At 35.2% G+C, this 24,381-nt stretch overlaps 1 protein-coding gene across 1 annotated transcript in view; it reads right to left on the minus strand.

Moving 5' to 3' along the window:
• LOC142354419 (zinc finger RNA-binding protein-like) overlaps positions 1–24,381 on the minus strand; it is a 44,081-nt gene that overhangs the window by 4,184 nt on the left and 15,516 nt on the right. Inside the window, exons 8-11 of the mRNA XM_075406703.1 lie at positions 16,521–16,683; positions 11,968–12,111; positions 7,027–7,098; positions 4,018–4,203 (exon numbers count right to left, since the gene is read on the minus strand). Coding sequence (XP_075262818.1) covers positions 4,018–4,203; positions 7,027–7,098; positions 11,968–12,111; positions 16,521–16,683 — 565 coding nt within the window. The remainder of the gene's footprint in view (positions 1–4,017; positions 4,204–7,026; positions 7,099–11,967; positions 12,112–16,520; positions 16,684–24,381) is intronic.

The following is a 24,381-nucleotide window of genomic DNA, read 5'->3' on the forward strand; positions in this document are numbered from 1 at the left end:
ATCTCAAAGAAAAAACAACTGGATGAAAAACTGTTCTTTGGAAGCATGCAGAATTGAATGTTACTATAAATTTCAATTCAATTCTGTTTGAATTTTGAACAGCGAAATTGGGGTCTAAATAAGTTAGAGTATAGTTATGGGAAGCCCTCAGCAATTCGAGCTCAGCCTCGGGCGGAAGCGCCCTCGGCTTTGAGCTCTAATTCTCTCAGGATTCCCAGAACTATACTCTAACAAACACTTAATTCAGCTTTTAAACTGAGAGCTATTGAGATTAAAACTGATGTCAGCTAGCCATCGCTCTAACGAGCTTTGATAACCTAATGCACTATGACTTAGTGACCGGGCTTTATCGGTTTATACCGCTTCCTTTGATTTTGCTCTGACTTTGACCGTATTCACTAGATTGCGTAATTCAATTGTGTGAAAGAATTAAAAATTCAGTCGAAAAAGTCAGAAGTCAAGCGTGAAAATCGTGACTTATGTAAAACGAAAAACGCGACCAAAAGGTAAAGCGAATTAAAAAACAAAAGGAGAGCGCCTAAATAATGGCGATTGAGAGGCTGACGGCAGCCATTAAAAAGGAATAACCAATTCTATAGGTCCAAAATAACGACTAACATTGGGTGAATTTCTCTCAAAGACTGGCGAGCGGTTTAGGGAGGCTAGCTTTAGCTTCATTGAATTGGCGTGAGTTGTGAGTCGGGGGCAGGAGGGGTTGGAGGTTGGCACGGAACGCGAAACGTATGGGGGCTCGAGTGCGCTGGGTTACAGGTGGAACGATGTACAGGTGCTACGAATTGATGGGGGAGTGGGTGAGTGATGTGTAGGGTGTGTTATTAAACCGGTGGGCGAGGGGAGTCAAACACGGTGGGCGGAGGAGTAGGGGGTAAAACTATTCAAAAAATATGCGTCATTTAAAACAAAAGAAAATATGAAATTAAATCAACTACGCAAAGCCAATTTTTGCAGCCATTACGCAAAACTTTTTAAATGTGTGGAAATTAGGCGAAAACCAATTAGAACAATTGAAGACGGTACTTCAAAACCCACTTGACGCTACCAAAAAAACCAAGTGCCCCTTTCAATGGTCCTAAATAATAGTTTACAAAAACTAAGAAATTTTTATCAGAAATAGTATATTTGTAGCCTCAGTTTAACTCTGCCACACAGATATGCCAACATTTATCTCGAAGTCACACGCGCCACATAGTTCTAAACTACTAAAAACAATTTTTAAACATAACCGACTAACGTCGGGCGAATTGCTCTCAAACGACCGGCGAGCGGTTGGCTTCGTCAGTAGCTAGCCACGGGGGGGGGGTGCACTGGGGGCTGATGGGGGCAACACTGGGTTGGGGGGGACATCGCAGTGGGGATGGGGGTCAACGGGGGGGGGGGGGGGTTCTCAACCTCTCAGAACCGCCCTTCACACCATAAGTATAAATATAAGTCTCCAAAACATAGCTGGCAGATTGCCAGAAAATAGCCGCAATAGATTCGTAGACCGGCAGTCTAAAAAAACAGTAAAAAAGACAGACCAAAAAAATTCGTCTTTTCATTGAGGGCTGATCTGTTATATTTTGATTAAAAATCTGTATAAGTTATTGCTGCCTAAATTAGCTGCTCTCTAATAACCTTCATTTAGAGTGACACATACCCATTTGACCTTATCTCTTTGAATTAAAGTAAATAAAAGTCAATTTCAAAGTCAGGAAGTCATTTTTGAGAGTGAGGTAAGTCAAGTGTGACCAAAAATTTAATCACGCGCATGAACAAAAAAACTCGCTCCACTAAGAGCGAAAAATGACGTCACACATGCAATTCAGTCGAAATTGCATGAACGAATGAACAAAAAATGGCTGTGACGTCATATGGTCGTAACAAAAATCATGACGACGAAATAAAAAAAAAAACCAAGAGAAGGCCAATAATAGCCCCAGCTATCGCTGTGCGGCTATTAAACAGTTTGAGCTGAAACAGAGCTGAAAGGCTCTAAGAGCACTTAATGCCCGCTGGGCGCTACCTGTTTATCCCGTTTTTGAGGACGAAAAGTCAAAAGCGTCAGACGAAAAATCGGTCAAGCGAAAAATCGCATTAAAAAAAGACCAACAGGACTAATATAATTGCTACAGACTAAATTAAAAAATTAAAATCTTGGCTCTTTCCGCTGCAACTTTTCAGAAAACCCTCTTCTCGGATATTACGAGGGGTATGAAAATGATGTAAAAGATTTGCAAAACAGTACGCTTTATATGTTGTTTTTTATAACTCATAAAACACATATAAAACGTATTGTTTTTCAAATCTTTTACAATATTAAGACAATTGTTCAGGACATTTGAGTACCTTGTAGCATCACGCAGATTTTGAAGCACTGTCTTCACCTGTTTGAATTGATTTTTGCATAATTTCAACAAAAAAGTTAGCTCCCGCCTAATCTATTGCAAAATATCCTACGCCCTATAGAAAACAATGCAATTGAGTGTTGAGAGAGCTTGTTAGGAGGATGGGATAATAGGCGAAAGCTCGATTAGGCGAACAAAACTTTTGTAGCTATTAGCCAAAAATTTTGTTGAAAATAGGCGAATACCAATTAAAACACTCAAAGGCTGTACTTTAAATTCCACTCAACACTACTACTAGTAGTAAAAGACTTGAATTTACCAATTATAGAATTTTAATAGTACAAAGAGGCCTGTAGAGAAGGTAACTAATAAATAATTTAAAAAACCAAAACATAGCTGGCAGATTGCCAGAAAATAGCCGCAATAGCTTTGTAAATCTGCAGTCTCAAAAAAAACAGTAAGACAGACCCAAAAAATTCGTTTTTTCATTGAAGGATAATATATTTGGATTAAAAATCTGACAAGTTTTTGCTGCCTCTATTAGCTGCGGTCAAATAACCTTCATTTAGAGTGACACACCCATTTGACCTTATCTCTTTGAATTAAAGTAAACAAAAGTCAATTTCAAAGTTCGGCAGTCATTTTTGTGAGTGAGGTAAGTCAAGTGTGACCAAAAATTTAATCACGCAAATGAACAAAAAAACTCGCTCCACTAAGAGCGAAAAATGACGTCACACACGCACTTCAGTTGAAACTGCATGAACGAATGAACAAAAAGCAGATTTAAAGTGGTTGTGACGTCATATGGTCGTAACAAAAAACGTGACGACGACATAAAAAAACAGCAGGACAAGTCCTGACGTACAATTCAAAGAATTTTCATTGACTAAACAGAACTTTTGTTCAAACACCGTTTTCTCACTCTACTTTAAATTTAGAGCGAAAAATTTCACGCCGCAAAACCACTCGCTTTTTCGCGTGACCAAAATCACTACTCCAATTTGACTTCAAAAATCATGAAAATGTGTGAACAGATCTTAAAAAAACAGCGCCCCAATACAATTCAAACTCTTTGAGTTGTAAAAAAAACCAAGAGAAGGCCAATGATAGCCCCAGCTATCGCTGTGCGGCTATTAAAAACAAATAGTGAGCTAAGATCTGCAAATAGAACAGTGACATTTTACTGACCAAAGGCAATGTTGATTAAAAAATAAGTCCTTGGTTGATTAAAAAAATAAGATTTTTGGTTGCCGGGTGGTTCAAATAAATTGAAGACTTTACAATCATTGAACTCATTGACCATAAAAAAATAATTGACATTGATGAAAAAATGATCTCCCTGTTAGGTTTCTCTTATAGCCAGACGTAGATATATGTTGAACAGTATCACTACGTAAAGATCTTTGATTACTAAGTTCTCAAGTGTCCCCAACTATGAATAATAATAGCTTAGAAAAATACCGTGACAATTATTTAAGAGACTGAGAATTTGCAGCATTTCAATTTAACTCCATCCAGCTATATTTGGAGACTACTTGGGAATACGGACTAGAGAAATCTGTCAAACAACCTCCACATCGAAATGTTCTAAAAACTCAAATGTTCTGAGTAACTTAGTCTTTTACCGCTTACCGCCAAGTTCTTGCAAACTATAAAAATGTCAGCTTCTGACCTCAATTGGAGTTGTGAGCGATTCCTCCTGAGCCTTGGCTTTGTCCTCTTCGTATATCTTATCAGATACAATCTTGAGAGCCTTCTCTGTCTTAACAACTATGTCTTGAACAACTTCCAAAGTTGCCTCGTCAGGGTAGATTGTCTGGTGTTTAGCCAACACGTGTCGATCGTCAAAGCTCTCTGCCTGAAAAGCAAAAAAATATGTAGATGAAATTTCCAAAAATTCCCAAAATTGAAAATTTTTAATAAGGCAGCGTAGAGTTTGCATATAATACAATATAAACACTACGCACTTGTGGTTCATTATTATTTGAAGTTGGATGATTTCTTAAACGCATAACATATCTATAAACATAAACGACTGACGTCGAATGAATTGCTCTCGAACGACTACTGGGGGCTCTAATCTATAACAGCCTGCTTCAGTCGGCGGTGGGGGGGGGGGGGGGGTATTATATGAGGTTATTATATACCACTACAATCACTAATAAAATTTACAGTGAAAAAACCTACCAATTCTGATGCACTTTTCATCTGATTTTTTAGTGATCTGCCGTCACTTGAGTTCAGCTGGTGACACTTGTGAATGGGAGATAAATTTAGATCACCCAAGACGCAAAAGTCAGAGCAAAAATTTTGTATAAAAAACGAACACGTTTACAAATTGCTTCAAACTTCGTTCGCGAGCAATTAAAAAACGGATCCACTTGCTATAATTCAATATCAATATCACGTTGAATATCAATTTGTTGACCGCTACTAGTACTCAAATACAAACATACAAACATAACCGACTAACGTCGGGCGAATTGCTCTCAAACGACCGGCGAGCGGTTGGCTTCGTCAGTAGCTAGCCACGGGGGGGGGGGGGGTGCACTGGGGGGCTGATGGGGGCAACACTGGGTTGGGGGGGGGGGGCAACAGCGCGGTGGGGATGGGGGTCAACGGGGGGGGGGGGTTTCTCAACCTCTCAGAACCGCCCTTCACACCATAAGTATAAGTATAAGTCTCCAAAACAGTTTGAGCTGAAACAGAGCTGAAAGGCTCTAAGAGCACTTAATGCCCGCTGGGCGCTACCTGTTTATCCCGTTTTTGAGGACGAAAAGTCAAAAGCGTCAGACGAAAAATCGGTCAAGCGAAAAATCGCATAAAAAAAGACCAACAGGACTAATATAATTGCTACAAACTTCGTTTGAGAGCAATTAAACGGCTAAGGTCGGAGAACTTGCTATCGAAAACTGCTGTGAGGCACAAATTTAAGGATACTTATTGTGCTAATGGTATAATAGTTATGATAATCTAAGTTATATAAGACATTAACCTGTTTTGCAAATATGTGCCCGTCAAGAGGGGGATATCGAACACCCCCCCCCCCCCCCCCAAATAGTATCTGTCTTAAGGGCACAAACGAAAGAAGACAGCTAGGGAAAGTGAAAGATAGTTCGGTTAAACTTACTAGGGTACTAAAGTCCCGTATTCGTCACTTCAACGGAATTCGAATTGTGCTAGTTTATTTTGTGCATCTGAAGGTATATTTTAAAAGTAAATTGACTTAAAATAGCATGCATCTTGCATCTAAGTTACAGCAATCACTCAAAGCGATGTTAGTAAAACTTGATTACATGCAGTCAGGTTTTCAAAATATAAAAAGTCCAACACCGACGAATACCGAAATCGATTGGCTAAGAATCTTCTGTATGCTGAATACCCATGAAATGAAATAACCCGAACTCTAATCTGTCATATCCCATTTACCTCGGTTCAATTTAGGTTGAGCAATCGGTTAAGGAAAAGATCTTCATCAAATATGCCTATTAGACTGCTGCTTTTCGAAACAGAACAACCGATAGAAATGGGCCGTTAGGATGTCCGAAAAAAGTTTAATGCGCCTAATTTTCCACCTTTTGTGATTTTCGAATAGTTAATATGGCAAAAGTACGAGCAGTCCGGTCCATTAATAGTGACTATCAACTAACAACTGCTTTATGAGTGGATACAAAAATATGTACGTTTATATATTAACTAACAATATCTATCGAGCAAGGCTATATGTTACATTGATACAACTCAAATAGGATTCATACTGAGGTGCATGTTTAAGGATACAAACACTCCTTACCGTCGTCTGTTCAAAAAGAATCGATCATCTATTACAAATTTTAGATCTGATGATGAAGAAAAATGCATCAATTCATGAGAGTGTCCACAAACAAGACTTTATTCTTAAGTAAACAAAAATGGCCTGTGATTAGCCCTGGTTACAGCTGGCTAGGATAAGGGAGACTTGGCAAGGAGATTAAAATTGGGGAAGCGGGCAAAACAGTTGGGAGGGGGTTCCAAAATTACTCAATTACCTTTTATACGGGCCATTTATGCCTTCTCACTAATTTTGGTGAGCCGCTCATTTATTAGCGATTAGTAAAGCTCTAAGAGAACTCCACGGCCAGTGACTTAAAGCCCCGGTCTTTACCAGTTGCTCCCGTTTCAGAGGACGAAAAGACGAATCGATCAGAAGAAAAACGATCATCAACCGAAAAATAAGTACCCACAATACGGGAAAGAATTGAGTAAATTGAACTCTAGAACCAACAATTTTAAAAACTGGATCTGAATAAATATGGGATATTTTCCGTTTAAGCCCCACCCTCCCCTCCCTACATACCACCATTATTTTGGAAGTGTTAGAAGGTCGCAAGCAAAGCCAATTAAATTACAAAGTACACAAGACTAAACTTGACATAGCTCCGATTAGAATCTTCATTTGTTCATAGAAGGTTTGGCGAGAGACGAAGCCTTGGGGAACCACAAAGAACAAGCATGGAGTTACACGAGATACCCTAACTTAAGAGCTAAATATCAGGCGTTTTGCATTGTAGCACAACCGACTCGCCAAGAACCAGATGCTCGTCCAAAGTAATGATCAATTTTAGCAGTAGCTACACCTGCTCCCTCCCACACCCTAGCAGTAATTCTCGAATTGAAAGAAACTTGTTGTATTTTTTCTCACCTTTTTATTAGAAGAGGCTCCTCCCCCACCAAACCTGGCATACAACTCGTCTTCCATTTTCTTCATTTCCTCCTAAACAACAGAAATCAAACATTCACAAATTTCACCTAATCATAAATTATGAAAGAGCGCAGCATATGCTAAACTAACATACAATGAGTCGGATTGTATGAGCTAACCAAATTCCGAATTTTTATAAAATTTTATTTCACCTGACAAACCAATTCATGCTATAGCGTAAATAAGTTATTGTTCCGACCCCACATGTGGGGGGAGGAACTATATACTCGAATGGGTTTTTTTGTTCAGACAATTTTGGCCGATTGATATATTCATCGTACAGAAATGCGGGAGGTATCATTAAAGCGCGCGTCCAGTGTAGAATTCGAAACTAGAAAGATTTTTTTTCATTTCGTTTTTTCGAGCAGTTATCGAGCATTGAAGTTTTGCGTGAACACGGGATATTTGGCATAATTTTGTTCACTTTTAGTGTAAATTTTCTTCAAATAAGGATCTTTTTTATGAAATTATTAATTCAAAATTACATTTCAGGCCAAAAAATGAATCAATTTTGAGTTCCTAATAGACGAAAGAAGGACTAATTCTGGTCTTATAGGGAAGTGTACTATTAAAAAATTCGAATTCTATTTGAGAGCTTTTTTAAAAAAATTTTCAGATTTTTTGTTTTCTTAAGTCACCTAGAGACTAGTCACTTTTTATACCGAGGTTCCGTTAATGACAACCTGATTTACAGTCTAATCAAGCCCAATGAACAAAAAATTGGTTTTCAAGGAATCGCTCTGGCTCTTTTGGCTTTGACTCTGAGTTCTCGTAATTCTAAATGAAATTTTGATTTCCTTCTTGAGGTTTTACTAATTTTTTGGATTAAAGAGACAAAATTTTAAAATTTTTTTTGGATATTTTCGTATTATTGGTTCTTCTTGAAATCTCATCACATTATCCTGATATTAATATCTCCCATTGTGATAGGGCAGACTTCAATGGGTCATGAATAAGATTTTCAGAGAAAAGCTTATGGTTTAAATGGCTGCGTCACTTTCTTCTCGCACTTTACTGAATGTTTGGTTTTTGCATGCATTTGTTGTTTCCATGATCATAAGACTTATTGTGACGTCTCATTGACTACCTGTGAATGACAATTATCCTTGTCCTCTGATCAAGTCAAAACTGAGCGTATTTATTGACTTCCGTTGAAAGATTAATGGCCGTTAAGATTTTAAAAACAATCTTGAGAAATTTTTTTATCAACCGATTTTTAACTTTTTCTTTAGTGAACCATAAATCAGCCTTAGTAATGGCCGGACCCCCGTCCTTTCTACTACGACAAAAATTATTCTAGTTAGCGGTTTTATCTTCCAACTATTGGTGTTATGACTTCGATGCACGAGTTTTCATAATGTTTTTAAAATTTAGGATAACACATTATCTTAATATTGATAGTTGCATTGGCTGATAGAAGACATTCAATGGATATTACTTAAAGTTTTCACAGAAATGCTTATGGTTTAAATGGCTTCGACACTTTCTTCACGCATTTTTCAAAATTTTGAATAATGCTTGTATTTGTTGTAGTTTTCAGAGTCAAAGACATCGTAATATTTTATTGATGACATTAAAATGACCAACATCTTTGTCGTCTGATAGAGGCATAACTTTGCGTATTTATGAGCTTCCTTTGAAATCTATTGAATTTAATGTAGTTGATACTACGGTTTTTCTCACAAATTTCGTGGTTTTAATGTATTTGTTCATGTTTGTTGATTGATTTATCGGAGTCCAATTGTTGAAAAAAAGAACCCCAATGCCGTTAAAAAAGTATTGAAAGAAAAATTTTTACTGAAAAGCTTATTTTTTAAGGGCTTAGACACTTTTCCCCCCTCATTTTTTTGAATTTGCCTGTTTTTTATTCGTTAGGTAGTCATAAAATGCTGAACGGTCTTATAAGCTTGTAATTGAGGATTAAATGGATGATTTTACCCGAAGCAGTCAGTTTATAGCGAATAGTCTTTAACTATCGGATTTTGTATAATTTAAAGATTTTTCAATTTTTTCAGTATTTGTTGTTCTTTCTGCAATATTGTAACTTATTCTCATCATTGAGAGGTCCCATACAAATCTTTGTATATTATAAATTAACAAGTATAATGATATTATGATAAAACTGATGTTTTGTTTGTTGGAAAATATGCCTTTTCACAAAGTTATGTGAGTGGTGTATTTGTGTTTCTTTTTCTCTTCCTTTAGCACAATCGCGTAATAACATAGCCCAATGGTTTTCAAATATGACCTAATTGAACTGATTTATTCATTCAGTATAATTTTAGCTGATTTAGTATAAACAGAAATTGAAAAAAAAAATTAATAATATTCAGATAATAGCTAATGATTTCTACATCTTTAGTCCGTTCCTATGGCCTTGCCTCACCAAAGTCAGGTCTTACTGGTTTCATTGTGACTTTTTAGTAAATTTATCAAGAATTATCTCGTTAAAAGCTAATGATTTGTAATGGTTTTTAAGACTTTTGAAATTATTTGGTTTCACAAATGTTGATTGATTTTTGAATTTCTCCTCAATATTTCTTCTTTTTGTCGACTTGTTACATAGTCTCATTAAGGAAAAATCCCATCTGCTGTGTAGTTAGAAAAAAGTAAATCTGTGTAGTTAGGGTTTTGTCTGATTGTAATTTGAAGTTGTTACAGGTGCTTTTTAGATATTGTTTTTGCCGTGAAATTTTTGTTTTTGCATTTTTGTTGTTGTTTTTGTTTCTCGTATTCTTTTTAATAGCAGATCTCGTTGTAAGGAGGCATGGCACTATTTAATTCAATTATTAGTTTGGTTGTGCAACGATTTTATTTTTGATTATCTCTGAAAATTGTAAGTCAAAAGACAGTTAATTCAAAAATGTAGATGAGAGCGGGTCGGAACATCACATTAACGCACATTAACGATCCTCCTTGTTCCGTAAGAGACGAAATGAGCTGAGAAAAAGAATAGTCGTCTCGTTCAGCTCGATTTAAAAGCAGTTTTCCTATTAAAATTATAAAAGGCATAGCGACAAAACCCATGTACGCGAGTGAGCAACTATCACTATAGTGAAACCTAAAAAAAAGGTTGCCTTATAAAAGAAGTTTTTGGTACTATTTAGAAAAACACACCCGGCAGATTGCCGGAAAATAGCCGCCGTAGATTCCAATAAGCATGATTGGGATTGAAAGAATAGAAGATATTGAAGAAAAGATTTTTGTACAAAAACATATTTTAAGTCCGATTTATTTTGATGGCTTTTCGTAGTTGAACATAACGTACTTCTGTTTCTTAGAGAGAGGCTACATGGGGCTACTATCAACAGCAATAAGCATTAGAGGTGGTAACTAAGAATTATAGGAACGACGTTCAAATAGCGGGCATCTAAAATTGGGCTTTATGGGTTTATCCCGTTTCTATTTCTGACTTCAATTTTTTATACCAACTCTGTTCATTTTGAATTGCTTTGCTTAGCAACTGATGTTCAAATTCACTTTTAGCAGAATGAGAGAAGAGAGAAACTAGCCTAGAGAAGTCAAAAAGATTTCACGCAAAATATCGAAAAAGCGGCAAAATGGTAAAGCGAAGTTCGACGAAGTAAAAAAAAACATAGCCGGAAGAATTCCGGAAACGACTCGAAAAGAAAATCCATTTAAACGCCATCCAACTACTCATCAAACAAAACCTGCCTTCCTTAACTTATGATTATCTTGAAACAAAGTCATGAAACAAAGAAGTAAAAACAATAAAATCAAATCTGTTAAAATATAAAAAATCTGATCAAATTTTGTTATAAATTGAGATCCCAAAAAAACTATCTCTGCCAAAACAACTTCACCAAAATAACTAGTACTTACAAAACCAATTATGTGAAATTTGAAAAAATACTTTAGGCTAAAATCATGAAAAAAAAATTCTTAAAAAAAACTTTCACTGAAAACTGGAAAAAGTTAATAAATTTTTTAATATTTCAAAAACATATAAATCCAAAAAAAATTCCTTCAGCCGATAGGGTATCCAGATTCTCGCAAAACAATAGGCAAGTCACAATAGGCAAAGAAACTTAGCTAAAAACAGAAAAAAACGAAAAACTGCAAAAAAAAAATTTAAAAAAATAGTTCCAATATTCGCCATTTTTTTGTCATATTTCTTTTTTTGTCATATTTGTCATATTTTCGATATTTTTTGTCATATTTTTGTCAAAAAAATGATTCTTACCCACTAAACTGTAACCAATTGTTATCATAAAATTGCTCAAGTAGAAGGGGTTTCTTCAATGCCCATTTGAGCGAGTAAAACAAAATAATCGTCAAAAAAACGCAAAAATTAGCCCGAAAATCAGCAAAATACATTAAAAACCTCCAAATTATCATAAAATTCATATTTATTTCCAGAAATTTTCAAACCACTACCGAAACCAGCCTAAAATTAAAACAAAATCATAACCAAACCTCTTAACCAAAATAAATGAAAACAAAACTGCTTTAAAATGCCGCACGTGAACAAAAAAATTTCGCTCGCTTAGAGAAAATTTTTTCACACATCAATTTCTCGCTCTCTCAAAAAAAGTGGTATGAACAAAAACCACTCTCTTTTCGCTCCGCTCTTCACTTTTGTTCAGCGCCAAAATCACTCCAAATTTTTTCACGCGTTTCATTTCCCGCTTCAAAAATCAGTCAAAAAAAAATGATTAAAAAAAGGACTTCTCCAATACTCCTCTTCGAGTCGTAATAAAAAAGACAGCGCCCCAATACAATTCAAATTCTTTGAATTGTAAAAAAAAGGAGCGCTATAATAGCCGGCTGAGATGAGGGCGGCTATTAATAACCAAAACTTTGACATCAGCAAATTCTTTAAGTTCAGATTACACCTTGATTTCAACTGAGAATACAGACCTTCATAGCCCAGACGCTATCAGATTGTGATAAACCTCCGAGAGCAGCAGCCTGGCCCGCCCTCATTCTGTTCAACCTCTCTTGCTCCTGCTTCCTCTGTTTAGACCTGTGTGCAGGGTTCTCTACCACCAAAGATGGGTTCACCTGAATCAATTTTAGCGTGAACTCATTTTGGTTCTTTCTCATATATTGAGATCAACTGCCCAAAATCCTGCAAGACAACTAGATCATACCAAAAATTAAGCAATGCCTACAAAATTCACCCAAAAGACGTCAATTTGTTCAAAAATTTAAAAAAATCGGCGGAAACAAAGACATAGTCGACAAATTGCCAGAAAATAGCCGCGTTGACCCGCTTGACGCACATTGGGACTGAAACAGAAACAAAACTAAGAGATAGAAATTGACATAATTTTTCTAAGTGTCAAAGTGTTCTTATTTGGTGTGCAAATTCTGCATATTCGCTTAGATTCTAAAAGTACACATAATTCAGTTTCTAAACTGAACGCTATTAAGCATAATACTAATGCCAGATAGCAATCGCTGTAATAAACTTTGATAACCTAATGCACTATGACTTAATGACCGGGCTTTATATCTTTATCTCGTTTCTTTTAATTTTGCTCTATTAACTTTGACCGTATTCACTTTACTACGCAATTCAATGAGCAGTGAGTGAGGTCGTCAAACATGAAAATCGTGACTTATGTAAATACGAAAGACGTGATCAAACAGTAAAGCGAACTGAAAGACATAGTCGGAAGAATTCCGGAAACGACTCAAAAAAATTGACCAACCTAACTGCCATAAAGAGCAGCCTAAATTACTTCGAATCAATAACATGTTATTGCTAATTCTGGTCAAGCATACACCAATCCAACACGATGAGTTAAGAAATTTGTTTTGTTTTCACTGAAGAAGGTCCTATCTAGCTTCCAGTGACTTCCAGTAATAGCTCTAGAATAAAAGATAGAACGGAAAAAGTAGCAAAAAGCGCGAAATTAGAAATAATTAGCATAAAAATAAGAAAAAAAACAGACATAAATCTGCAACAACCTGCATAAAATTTACTCAACTATCTTTACCAAAAGAACTGAAAAATAAAATCAAAACAAATGAAAGCCACCAAAAACAACTAACTTGAAACATAGACATCCTCAAATGTAATAAAAATTTGAAGATAACAAAAAGCATTTAAAAAACTTGAAACAAAAATGGAAAAGTTTATCATTTTTTTGATATTACGAGAGCACAGAGAGCCAAAAAAACATTGAAGCAAATAATAAAAATAGGCTAAAAAACTTACCTAAGATTAGGAAAAAACGAAAGGCAAAAAATTAAGAAAGAAATTAAAATTTCTCAGTTGCTGTCATTTTTTCTCAACAAAAAACGTTTAATACCAAAAAACTGTAGTCACTTGGTATCTAAGAAATCTGAACTTCAAAGAACCTGAACCTGTATCCAAAGAACCTGAATTTAATTGGTAATAGAACCTGCCCACGAGCATTAAGCTCAAATTCAGCAAAAAGTAAAAGCAATAAAACACAATAATGGGCCAAAAAACGCTAAATCAGCCTTTAAACCCAAAAAATAGTCGAAAAACCTCCAAATCAGCGCAAAACCCCATTTAATTACCAAAAACCTTCAACATGCTATAAAAACAACCTGAAAATTATAACTTCAGTCTAAAATAGCCTTTTAGACATGAGAAATTTCAAAAACCAAAAAACAATTTGAACGAAAGAACCACTCCTTTTTATTCTCTCTTCGAATTTGTTCACTGAAGCAAATTTTTCGAACTTTATTCACTCCCTGAACTTCAGGTCTTCTTGCTTGCTCACTTTTCAAAAAAAAAAAACAGTCGGAAGACCCCGGTATCGACTCGAAGTAAAATTTAACTGGCGCCCTCTTCACTCCATAAACAAACTATCACAATAATTTACTTCAAAAAGACACTAAAGAGCAAAGAGACAACAAAGTAGAAAGGAAAAAATGTGAAGACAAATTTTTTACAATTTTTCATGAGTTGCGTCTCCAATAAAAATTTTGACAACATATTGCCTAAAATACTTAAACTCTGATAAAAAACTGCATATGTAAGAGAACATACCCGTCAGGTTACTGAAAATAATCTCTCATTAACCCAATTCGTATTGAAAAAAAAATTCAAATTAATTTTTGTACATATTATAAAATGCCAACTAAATCTGGTCGTTTTTCGATATAGATTTTGCTGATTCTAGATTCTTTTCCAGAGCAAATGCTGCTTAATACCACTTTAAACTTTATGAGATAAGGATGAAACTAGCCTAGGGAAAACAAAAAATTTCACGCAATATGGTGAACAAGCTTTGAACTACGTTAATACAATTTTTATTCGACGAGTGAGAAATTAAGGCCACTATGATAGCCGGCCTAGATGAGGAGGCCATTAAAACCTAACCAGCAGGGTTTATCGAAAAAGGCGAAAAACCGAGCAAAAAAGAAAAACTAGAGGAAAAATCTAAGAAAACTGTAATTTTTAAAGATTTTCTGGAATTTGAAATGTCTGAAGATGTTTTTATCACGCTATAAGAAACAGTTATTGGTTACTGTTGGGCAACCACACGATACCCAAAGGCACTGAAAAAAAAACTTAAAACATGAAAGAAATACATAAAAACTGCAAAACTTGTTCATTTATTTTTTAAGAAACATGTAATATCAAACATTTAATTGTTTTCAATTCAAATCAATAATCCTACAACTAACCCTAATTTATTGACTGATTATGAAAAAATACTCTGAACCGCAGAAACAACAGTACTTAGGAAATAAGCAAAAAAGAGAAATATTGGACTATTTTCATCAACTAAAAGAAAATTCAAATAACAACGAAATTGAAAGTTCATGAAGACCAACATAAATACAAATTTCAACCAAAAAACTTACCCCAAACAATTAAAACTTCAAAAAGAGTACAAAAACCGCTAAAAGAGTCCAGAATTTCAAAAGCAGAAAAAATAGCTCAAGTTAGCATATAAAACTCTATACATGATCGAGAATGTCAAAAACGCTCCGAAACAAACAATAACTAGTCGATATGATTTAGAACAACCACGTTAACCTAAAAAGTAGAGTATAACTAAAAAAAAACTGCTTCGAAAAAGAGCCACGTGACCGAAATATTTCGCTCGCGTAGCAAAAATTTTTTCACACCTACTTTTCTCGCTCTCTCTAAAACGCGGCTTCAACTGAAAAATAACTCTCTTCTCTTATCAACTCGTCCAACCGTTTGACCTAAACACCTGTTTTCACGGCAATGACTTTTACAACCTGTTTTGCATACACTCCAAAAAATTATCCATCAAAAAATGGGGCGCCACTCGTTTTTTTTCGAGTCGTCAAAACAGAAAACGAACATAACTGGCAGATTGCCAGAAAATAGCCACAATAGCTTCATAGATCTGCAGTCTCAAAAAAACAGTAAAAAAGACAGACCAAAAAATTCGTCTTTTCATTGAAGGCTGATATGTTATATTTTGATTAAAAATATGTAAAAGTTTTTGCTGTCTCTATAAGCTGCTCTCTAATAAACTTCATTTAGAGTAACACACACCCATTTGACCATACCTCTTTGAATTAAAGTAAATAAAAGTCTATTTCAAAGTGAGGACGTCATTTTTGTGAGTGAGGTAAGTCAAGTTTGACCAAAAATTTAATCAGCAAATGAACAAAAAATTTGCTCCATTAAGAGCAAAAAATGACGTCACGCACGCACTTCAGTTGAAAGAACGAACAAAAAGCAGATTTTAAGTGGTTGTGACGTAATATGGTCGTAACAAAAATTGCAACGACGAAATAAAAAAAAACAAGAGAAGGCCAACAATAGCCCCAGCTATCGCTGGGCGGCTATTAATAGAAGACTCTTCGAGTCTTAAAAATGACTTCTCCAATACTCCTCTTCGAGTCATAAAAAGGAGAGAACCTAAATAATGGCCGTTGAGAGGCTGACGGCGGCTATTAAACATAAACCGACTAACTTCGGAAAAATTGCTCTCCAATGACAGGCGGACGAAAATTTTTCTTCATGGGTGCTCAGACGTAGGTAGGGTTCGAACCTCGACCTCCTTAGTCCAATTCTTTTGCCTCGACAGAGGCATTAACCACGGCTATGAGGGCCTTGTCATTGTATCTCTAACAATCGGTTTCGTTTGAACAACAAACTTTATTTCGGGAGTGAGGGCAATTGAAATCACTCAATAATCAAGAAGTGCGTGAAAAAGTCACTTGAGAATCACATACACAATCTCTAGCTCTGACAAACTTACGTAAGATAAATACTTCACGATCTTTTCAACAATACCCATATTGCAATATTGGGCCAATTCACGAAGAGAATTAAAGCAGCTATTTACTCACCAATCAGAAATTATCTGAACAATGGTTTATGTGCATATGATGAGTATCGTAAAATATTATTGAGTATAGCTTAGAAGGGGAGGCCATTTTCTACCAGGTACTAAGAGCCGGGGAGGGCACGATTGCTTTAAAGATGCATATTTCATTCATACCTTTTTCTTGTAGGACAATCTGTGTCGTCTGCCTTTTAGATGGAGATCCTTAGCACTGGCATCGTTGAACTTGCACTCACACAACTTACAATTGTATTGCACTACTTTCCCATCTCCCATTTGTATAACTTCAACGTACTCTGCTCCTATTATCTCGTTAGTTCTGTTAAAACAAACTAAAACATTTGTCAACAATCCAAGTGAAAGTCGCACAGAAAAAAATGATGATTCTCCCGTACCTAAGGTTCAGTGACAATCAGTACTGATTCAGATCAACTTCAGATAAATTTTAAGTTTTAGTACTGATTCAGAAGGATTTCAGAACCAACTGTGGAGTGATTTCTGAATTTCTCTGAATGAAAGCAAAATTCAGAGAAAATTTTCAGTATTCTTCGGAATCAGAAGATAATTCAGAATGAATCATTGAATTAGCTCTGAATCAGACAAAATGTGACCTCAATTAGGCTCTGACTCAGTACTGTAGAGTTAGGTACGGACTCAGCGATCACTTCTTTAACAAATGTATAGACAAACACACCCGGCAGATTGCCGGAAAATAGCCGCCGTTGATTCCAATAAGCATGATTGGGATTGAAAGAATAGAAGATATTGAAAAAAAAGATTTTTGTACAAAAACATTTTTTAAGTCCAATTTATTTTGATGGAACTTTGTAGTTGAACATACTTCTGTTTCTTAGAGGGAGACTACAGGGGCTACTATCAATACCAATAAGCATAAGAGATGGTTCAAATAGCGGGCATCTAAAATTGGGCCTTATGGGTTAATCCCGTTTCTATTTCTGACTTCAATTTTTTATACTGACTCTGTTCATTTTGAATTGCTTTGCTGAGCAACTGATGTTCAAATTCACTTTTAGCAGAATGAGAGAAGAGAGAAACTAGCCTAGAGAAGTCAAAAAGATTTCACGCAAAATATCGAAAAAGCGGCAAAATGGTAAAGCGAAGTTCGACGAAGTAAAAAAAAACATAGCCGGAAGAATTCCGGAAACGACTCGAAAAGAAAATCCATTTAAACGCCATCCAACTACTCATCAAACAAAACCTGCCTTCTTTAACTTATGATTATCTTGAAACAAAGTCATGAAACAAAGAAGTAAAAACAATAAAATCAAATCTGTTAAAATATAAAAAATCTGATCAAATTTTGTTATAAATTGAGATCCCAAAAAAACGATCTCTGCCAAAATAACCTCATCAAAACAACTAGTACCTACAAAAACCACTTCTGTGAATTTTGAAAAAAAATACTTTAGGCTAAAATTATGAAAAAAAGCTCTTAAAAACAACTTTCACTGAAAAACTGGAAATAGTTACTAAATTTTTTAATATTTCAAAAACATATAAATCAAAAGAAAAAATCCCTTCAGCCAATAGGGTATCAAAATACTCGCAAAACAATAGGCAAGTCATAATAGGCAAAGAAACTTAGCTAAAAACAGAAAAACGAAAAACTGCAAAAAAAAATAAGAAAAAGAGTTCAAATTTTCGCCATTTTTTTGTCATATTCCTCAACAAAAAACTGATTTTTACCCACGAAACTGTAACCAATTGTTATCATAAAATTGCTCAAGTAGAAGGGGTTTCTTCAACCGTAAAACGAAATAATCGTAAAAAAAAACGCAAAAATTAGCCCGAAAATCAGCAAAATACATTAAAAAACCTCAGAATTATCAAAAAATTCATATTAATTTCCAGAAACCTTCAAACCACTACCAAAACCAGCCTAAAAATAAAACAAAATCATAACCAAACCTCTTAATCAAAATAAATTTTAAAAAAAACTGCTTTAAAATGCCGCACGTGAACAAAAAATTTTGCTCGCTTAGAGAAAACTTTTTCACATATCAATTTCTCGCTCTCTCAAAAACAGCGGTATGAACAAAAACCACTCTATTTTCGCTCCGCTCTTCACTTTTGTTCAGCGCCAAAATCACTCCAAATTTTTTCACGCGTTTCATTTCCCGCTTCAAAAATCACTCCAATAAAATTGATAAAAAAAGGACTTCTCCAATACTCCTCTTCGAGTCGTAAAAAAATAGGAGCGCTATAATAGCCGGCTGAGAAGATGAGGGCGGCTATTAATAAATGCTTACAAATGTATAGACAATAAATGCTTCGGTAAAACTTTTTTGAATTGTCAACGATCAGAGCCTGTCAATGATCGCCAGTAACTTCATAATGCATTTCGCCATTTAGATATAAATTTCAAAATATTTATAAGTCGCCATGGCCAGCGTCGCGTTCAGAGACAATTTGGATCTTTTCCCTTTGTGTCCCCCCATTAGTGGGTGCTTATTTTTTGCAACCCCCAGACGCACGTGATATGTTTTTACATTAATTTACTATGTAATGACACCTTCTCTGTAATTGGGGGGTGCATAACGTACTGGGGGGCACAATCTGAAAGCTGACAATTTAATAGCATACATTTTCAATGCAAAAGGACTTATGACTCGAGCATTATAGTACAAAGTCTAGATGTTGGAAATAGAGGTTGATGAACTATATAGCCTCGGTTCATTTTTATTCAGTCACCGTCGGCGCATCGATATACTTTACGTACAAACTGAGATATGAATTGCATCATTACCAAGCTCGTCGAATGAATAAAATTTCAATTTCAGGTTTTTTTTACAAGGCACCATCCAAAGAGGTTTAAAATTTCAAATATTTGACCAATTTTTACAACCCTTCCACGTTTACAGTATTCTTCAATCATTATCATCTTATTTTGCTAATATTAATTTAATATCATTTATTAGTACGTAATCGCTGTTAACTATATAGATTCATAAAGGTCCCAGAGCACTTGACTCTTTTTGAAAAATAGTGGCCAATTTCCAATAATTTAGCCTGTTTTGTGTAATTACTCACTAAATCGGCCATTTTTGCTAAATTTCCCTGATTCTGCAGATCATTGCCTCCTTAACTGAAGCCAAAATTTATGAAAGATTTTTAAAGGAAAAAAGGTTCATTATCTCGTAGAACTATATTTATCCCTTTTCAAGATTTTAATCACGGCAAATTGATCTTCATCAGTTTGCAGCAAAATTCTTTAAATCATCTCATTAATGCCTTTCTCTTCCAGTTTTCGAACTATATCAGCTGTTTCACTCCAAATCATGACCAAGCAAAATGGTGTCAGGACAATATACCCCATGACATTATACCCAATGCATTTCAATTTTCGTTCAATAATCCGACCACAAATTAGCTGTCGCTATTAAATCTTTTAACGTACTTAATGGCCATGCCTCAGCGGCCCCAGGGACTTGATATGAAAATTATTTGCTTGATTATGTTAAAAAATAGGTGTAATAGCGACGGCTAATTTGTAGTCGGAATATTGAACGAAAATATCAAAGTGCATTGCGTATAATGGCATTGGGTATAATGGTATTGGGTATATTCTCATGTAACCAATAAAATATTTATTACTAATCGCCTCATAGATCTAAAGTTAAAATAACTTATACAGAAAAACACTGTCACTGAAAACAATAAAATTTTACCAGGTGCGGCATTTCCTGTTTCAAATTTATTTCCAACGAAATTATAGCCGACAGATACCCGAAACAGCTGCAAAATAAACACAAGGGTCAAAGAATACAGATGGAAACAAACACAACTAAGTTAACGGAAGTACCTAAGCGGTAAAAAAAACCCGCATTTTTCTCTTGGCTACAGATCAAGTGCCAAAAGATACTAAATCACTGCGTCAAAAAATAATGCAAGCGCTTTTGCGGGGAGCAAAAATGTGCAGCCACACAGAGGGGCACAAACGGAAAAGATCAAAAAAAGGAAATCTTTTGAAAAATACATTTAAAGTTTTATATTTTAGTCTCCATGCCTCAATAGTTTCAACCATCATTATACAGAAGTCCTTCGTTGACCTTTAGAGGGTAAGTGTTTGCTTAAGTCACCTTACCATACGTGTTAAAAGTCATTTAGAGAGTAAGTCAATTACGCTCAAAAAAATTTATCGCGCAATTCAGTAAAACCACAATGAGTGTCACAAGTGGCGAAATAAAAAAAGTAGCGAAGATGAAAGATAGCTGTTTTGACGTTTGCGGCGTGAAAACTTTAATATGAAAAATTAGCGTCAGACGACGAAAAAAACAGACAGAAATATAGCTATGCTCAGTATACAGCTATAAAAATGCCACTCATTTTTTGCCAATACTGGTTAGTCAAAGGAAATATTTCGACATTTGGCAAACGCATCTTTTTTTTAACTTTATAAAAATGATCTTCAAACAAAACCGCTTGAGATTCAAACCATTTCCATTCTGTCATTGAATTCTTATGAATTATAAAAAATCGAATTTTTTAAAATAAATTTCTCGCTTCGGATACTTACTTCTTCTAAATTCTAGGTTAAAAATTTATGAATAGTTGGAGGCGCTATATCGTTGGAGTTATTCCATCTTGACTTTGTTTGGTTTTCGAATTTTATTTCTTACTTCAAATTTTGCAATAGTAGATTGTCAACCATTTGGTAACGAAAGCAGTGGTATACTAAGGGAGACCCAATACAAACACGGTTTTTAAATTTTTCTCTTATGTCAATATATGTTAGTTTTTTTCCACATGACTTCAAAAATCTTCAACAAATTCAACTTTAAGAGGGAGCCCGTGCATTTTTGATAAATTTTTTGCCGAGTTGTAAAAAGGGAAATTGTCGATTGACTGATTTTTTTTATCGAATTAGAGAAAATAAGGCGACGTAAATTTTAAACCAAAATTGTCAATTCCGATGCTTCTACTTCCTTTGAAAAATATCGAAATTTTTTATGAAATTAATTGGCTGAGGAGTATCAACCAAAGTTGATCTATTGCAGCTCTGCTAAATTTATAAGTCTGATTGAATATCCAGTCAATTTACATTTTGTTTTACTGGTCGAAGTCGGTGTAAAAAAGGGGTTGAAAGATTATGTGCGAAGGCACCATTCAATGAATTTATTTCCTCGCAGCGTCGTTGATTGCACTTGAAGCCTAGTAAACCTCCCAGAGAACTCCTCAGAAAAACCGCATAAGGACTGGCAGGACTACTATAATTGCTACAAATTTCGCTTGCAAACAAATAAAACAATTATACTTGATTTAAAGCCATCAATTGATTACAAATAATTACATTTAGGCATCACATATCACCCAAAACAATCTCTTTAAAATAAAGAAATTCTTCAAAATCTCGGAAAATTATTTTCAGGCATTGTGCTATTTTTAGGCAGTTATCTCAAAAAACATCTCGCAAACTAATTTATCTCAACTAATTTACCTCGTTTCTATTGAGTGTCCTCTTCTGATAGGGCCGAACAGATAAAAAAAGCTAAAGAAATCCAATACATTCCTGTTCTTAGCTTATAAAAAATCTGGAGAGATAAGATTAACTTCAGTTATAGATTTGGAGGATTTTAACGACACCTCTAGACTAAGAGGTCAAACATCAAGCTGTACAATTGAAAAGTTAACAAATCAGGGCCAAAAAGGAACTTCCCCATATAACATATAATCTCTAGAAATTATTGAAAACATAATAGACTAGCGTTGGGCGACCGGTTGTCTTCGTTAAAAGAGGGCTGGGGCTGAGGGAGGATTTAGCTTTCCTGATGGGGTTGTAGTGAATTGCGAGTGGAATAAGGTGGAGGGTGTTATACTCCAAACCCCACCGCACCACAAAATTGTGCGGTGAATGGGCATACTTCGATACTAGTAAATCGTAAGCCTCTCGGAGAAACTTAACGCCCTATATATCCCGTTTTTGAGGACGAGAAGACAATTGTCAGACAAAAAAAGACGATCAGACAATAAGTTAGTAGCACGAAAAACTGCATCATAAAACATAGCCAGCAGATTGCCAGAAAACAGCCGTGATAGACGCTTGTCGCGATAGGTCTTTTAATAGACCTTTTTAGTTAGACTGGGACTGTCATTTTTATGAGAAACATACGCTCTTTAAGGATAACTCCCTAATGGAGCTTTTTCAAAATTAATATTTGCAATCAAAAACTCAATACTCTAATACTCAAGATTTAGGGCATATACGTTTGGCACTACTTAGATCCACACTATTGACCTTTAATTAGTAAATGTTCATAAAATTTAAAGTTCATTAAGCGAGTTCAGAAGTCATTTTTTGAGTGAGGTAAGTCACGCAATTGACCTAAAAGCAGAACAAAGGACGTCACGCACACAAATTTTAACAGCAGAGCAGTAGAAATCAGGGAAATTGGAAAAGTCAATTCCAAGAAGTCAGGTTGCAAAAATCATTGATGAAGATGACAAATTCTTTTAAAAAAAACCACATGTCTCCAATAACAGCCGCTATCGCTTCGCGGCTATTAACAAAAACCCACAGGACTAATATAATTGCTAAAAAAATTTTAAAATCAAATAAACCAATAGCAAACTGTTTCAGGTAAGCTTGACATATAGAATAGGAGCTCCACTGATTAAACTTAGCTTAGATGTAGAAAATTTGGGATACAAGCCACCAACCTTGGGACATGCTCTAACTGCGGTCAGACAAAAAAATATTCGGAAGTCTAACAGGACTCAAAGAATTGCTAAGTTAAATTGTTCGAGAAAAATTGAAAAGTAGCACCATCTAAACATCAGAGCCTTTCAGAACCAGTAAACCTTGAGACGTTAAGCATACACGGAACAAAAGTTTCACCATTGAACACAGTGCAGAAACATTGAAAACATACCCAGCAGATTGCCGGAAAATAGCTGACGTTGATTCCCATAACTCTATTGGGATTGAAAGAAAAAAAATCAACAAAAATTGATTTTTGTATAAAAACGTTTTTAAGTGCAATATATTTTGATGTCATTTCGTATTTGAACATACTGCTGTCTCTCACTGAGAGGCTACAGGGTCTAGTATCAAAACCAATAAGCATCATGAATAGTAACTAAAACTTAGATAACAAAGTTCAAGTACAGGGCATCTAAAAATGGGCTTTATGGGTTTATCCCGTTTCTATTTCTGACTTTGATTTTTTTATACTGACTTTACTGCTGTTTAAAAGGACATTGAGCAGAATGATAGAAGAGTGAAACTAGCCTAGAGAAGTCAGAAAGATTTCACGCAAAATATCGAAAAAGCGGCAAAAAGGGTAAAGCGAGAAAAGTTCGACGAAGTAAAAAAAAATAGCAGGACAAGTCCTGACGTTCAATTCAAAGAATTTTCATTGACTAAACAAGAAATTAGACCTAGAACGGACTATGAATGGATTCGGAAAACCACTTAGAAAAAAATCCGATCCAAAAAATCGAAAAAAACCAGTAAAAATCAAAAAAATTGCCGCATGTGAACAAAAAACCACTAGCGAGAAAGCGAATTTTTATTCAAACACCGTTTTCTCACTCTGCTTTAAATTTAGATCGAAAAAATTTCACTCCGCAAAACCAATTGCTTTTTCGCTTCACTTCCTGTTTCTGCGTGAACAAAATCACTACTCCAATTTGACTTCAAAGATCATGAAAATGTGTGAACAGACCTTAAAAAAAGACAGCGCCCTAATACAATTCAAATTCTTTGAATTGTAAAAAAAAAATAAGGAGCGCTATAATAGCCGGCCGAGAAGATGAGGGCGGCTATTAAACATGAAAACAATGGGAATACAGCTTAAAAAACTGGCGTTCCAGAAATGGTGCATCGATTTCAACGACCGCTTTTATCGCACTTTCACATTTTGATTTGACTCTTTTTCGTTTTAACTTCTGATTGCGTAAGTCTCTTAAAATGGATTAAATTTGCACGGAGTTAAAACAGTCAAGATCAGCAACGGAATGCAAAAAACTAACTTTCAAGAACAGTCAAAAAAGGTCA

The sequence above is a fragment of the Convolutriloba macropyga genome, chromosome 15 (genome assembly GCF_964194025.1).
Source record: "Convolutriloba macropyga chromosome 15, txConMacr16.3, whole genome shotgun sequence".
Taxonomy (NCBI): domain Eukaryota; kingdom Metazoa; phylum Xenacoelomorpha; order Acoela; family Convolutidae; genus Convolutriloba; species Convolutriloba macropyga.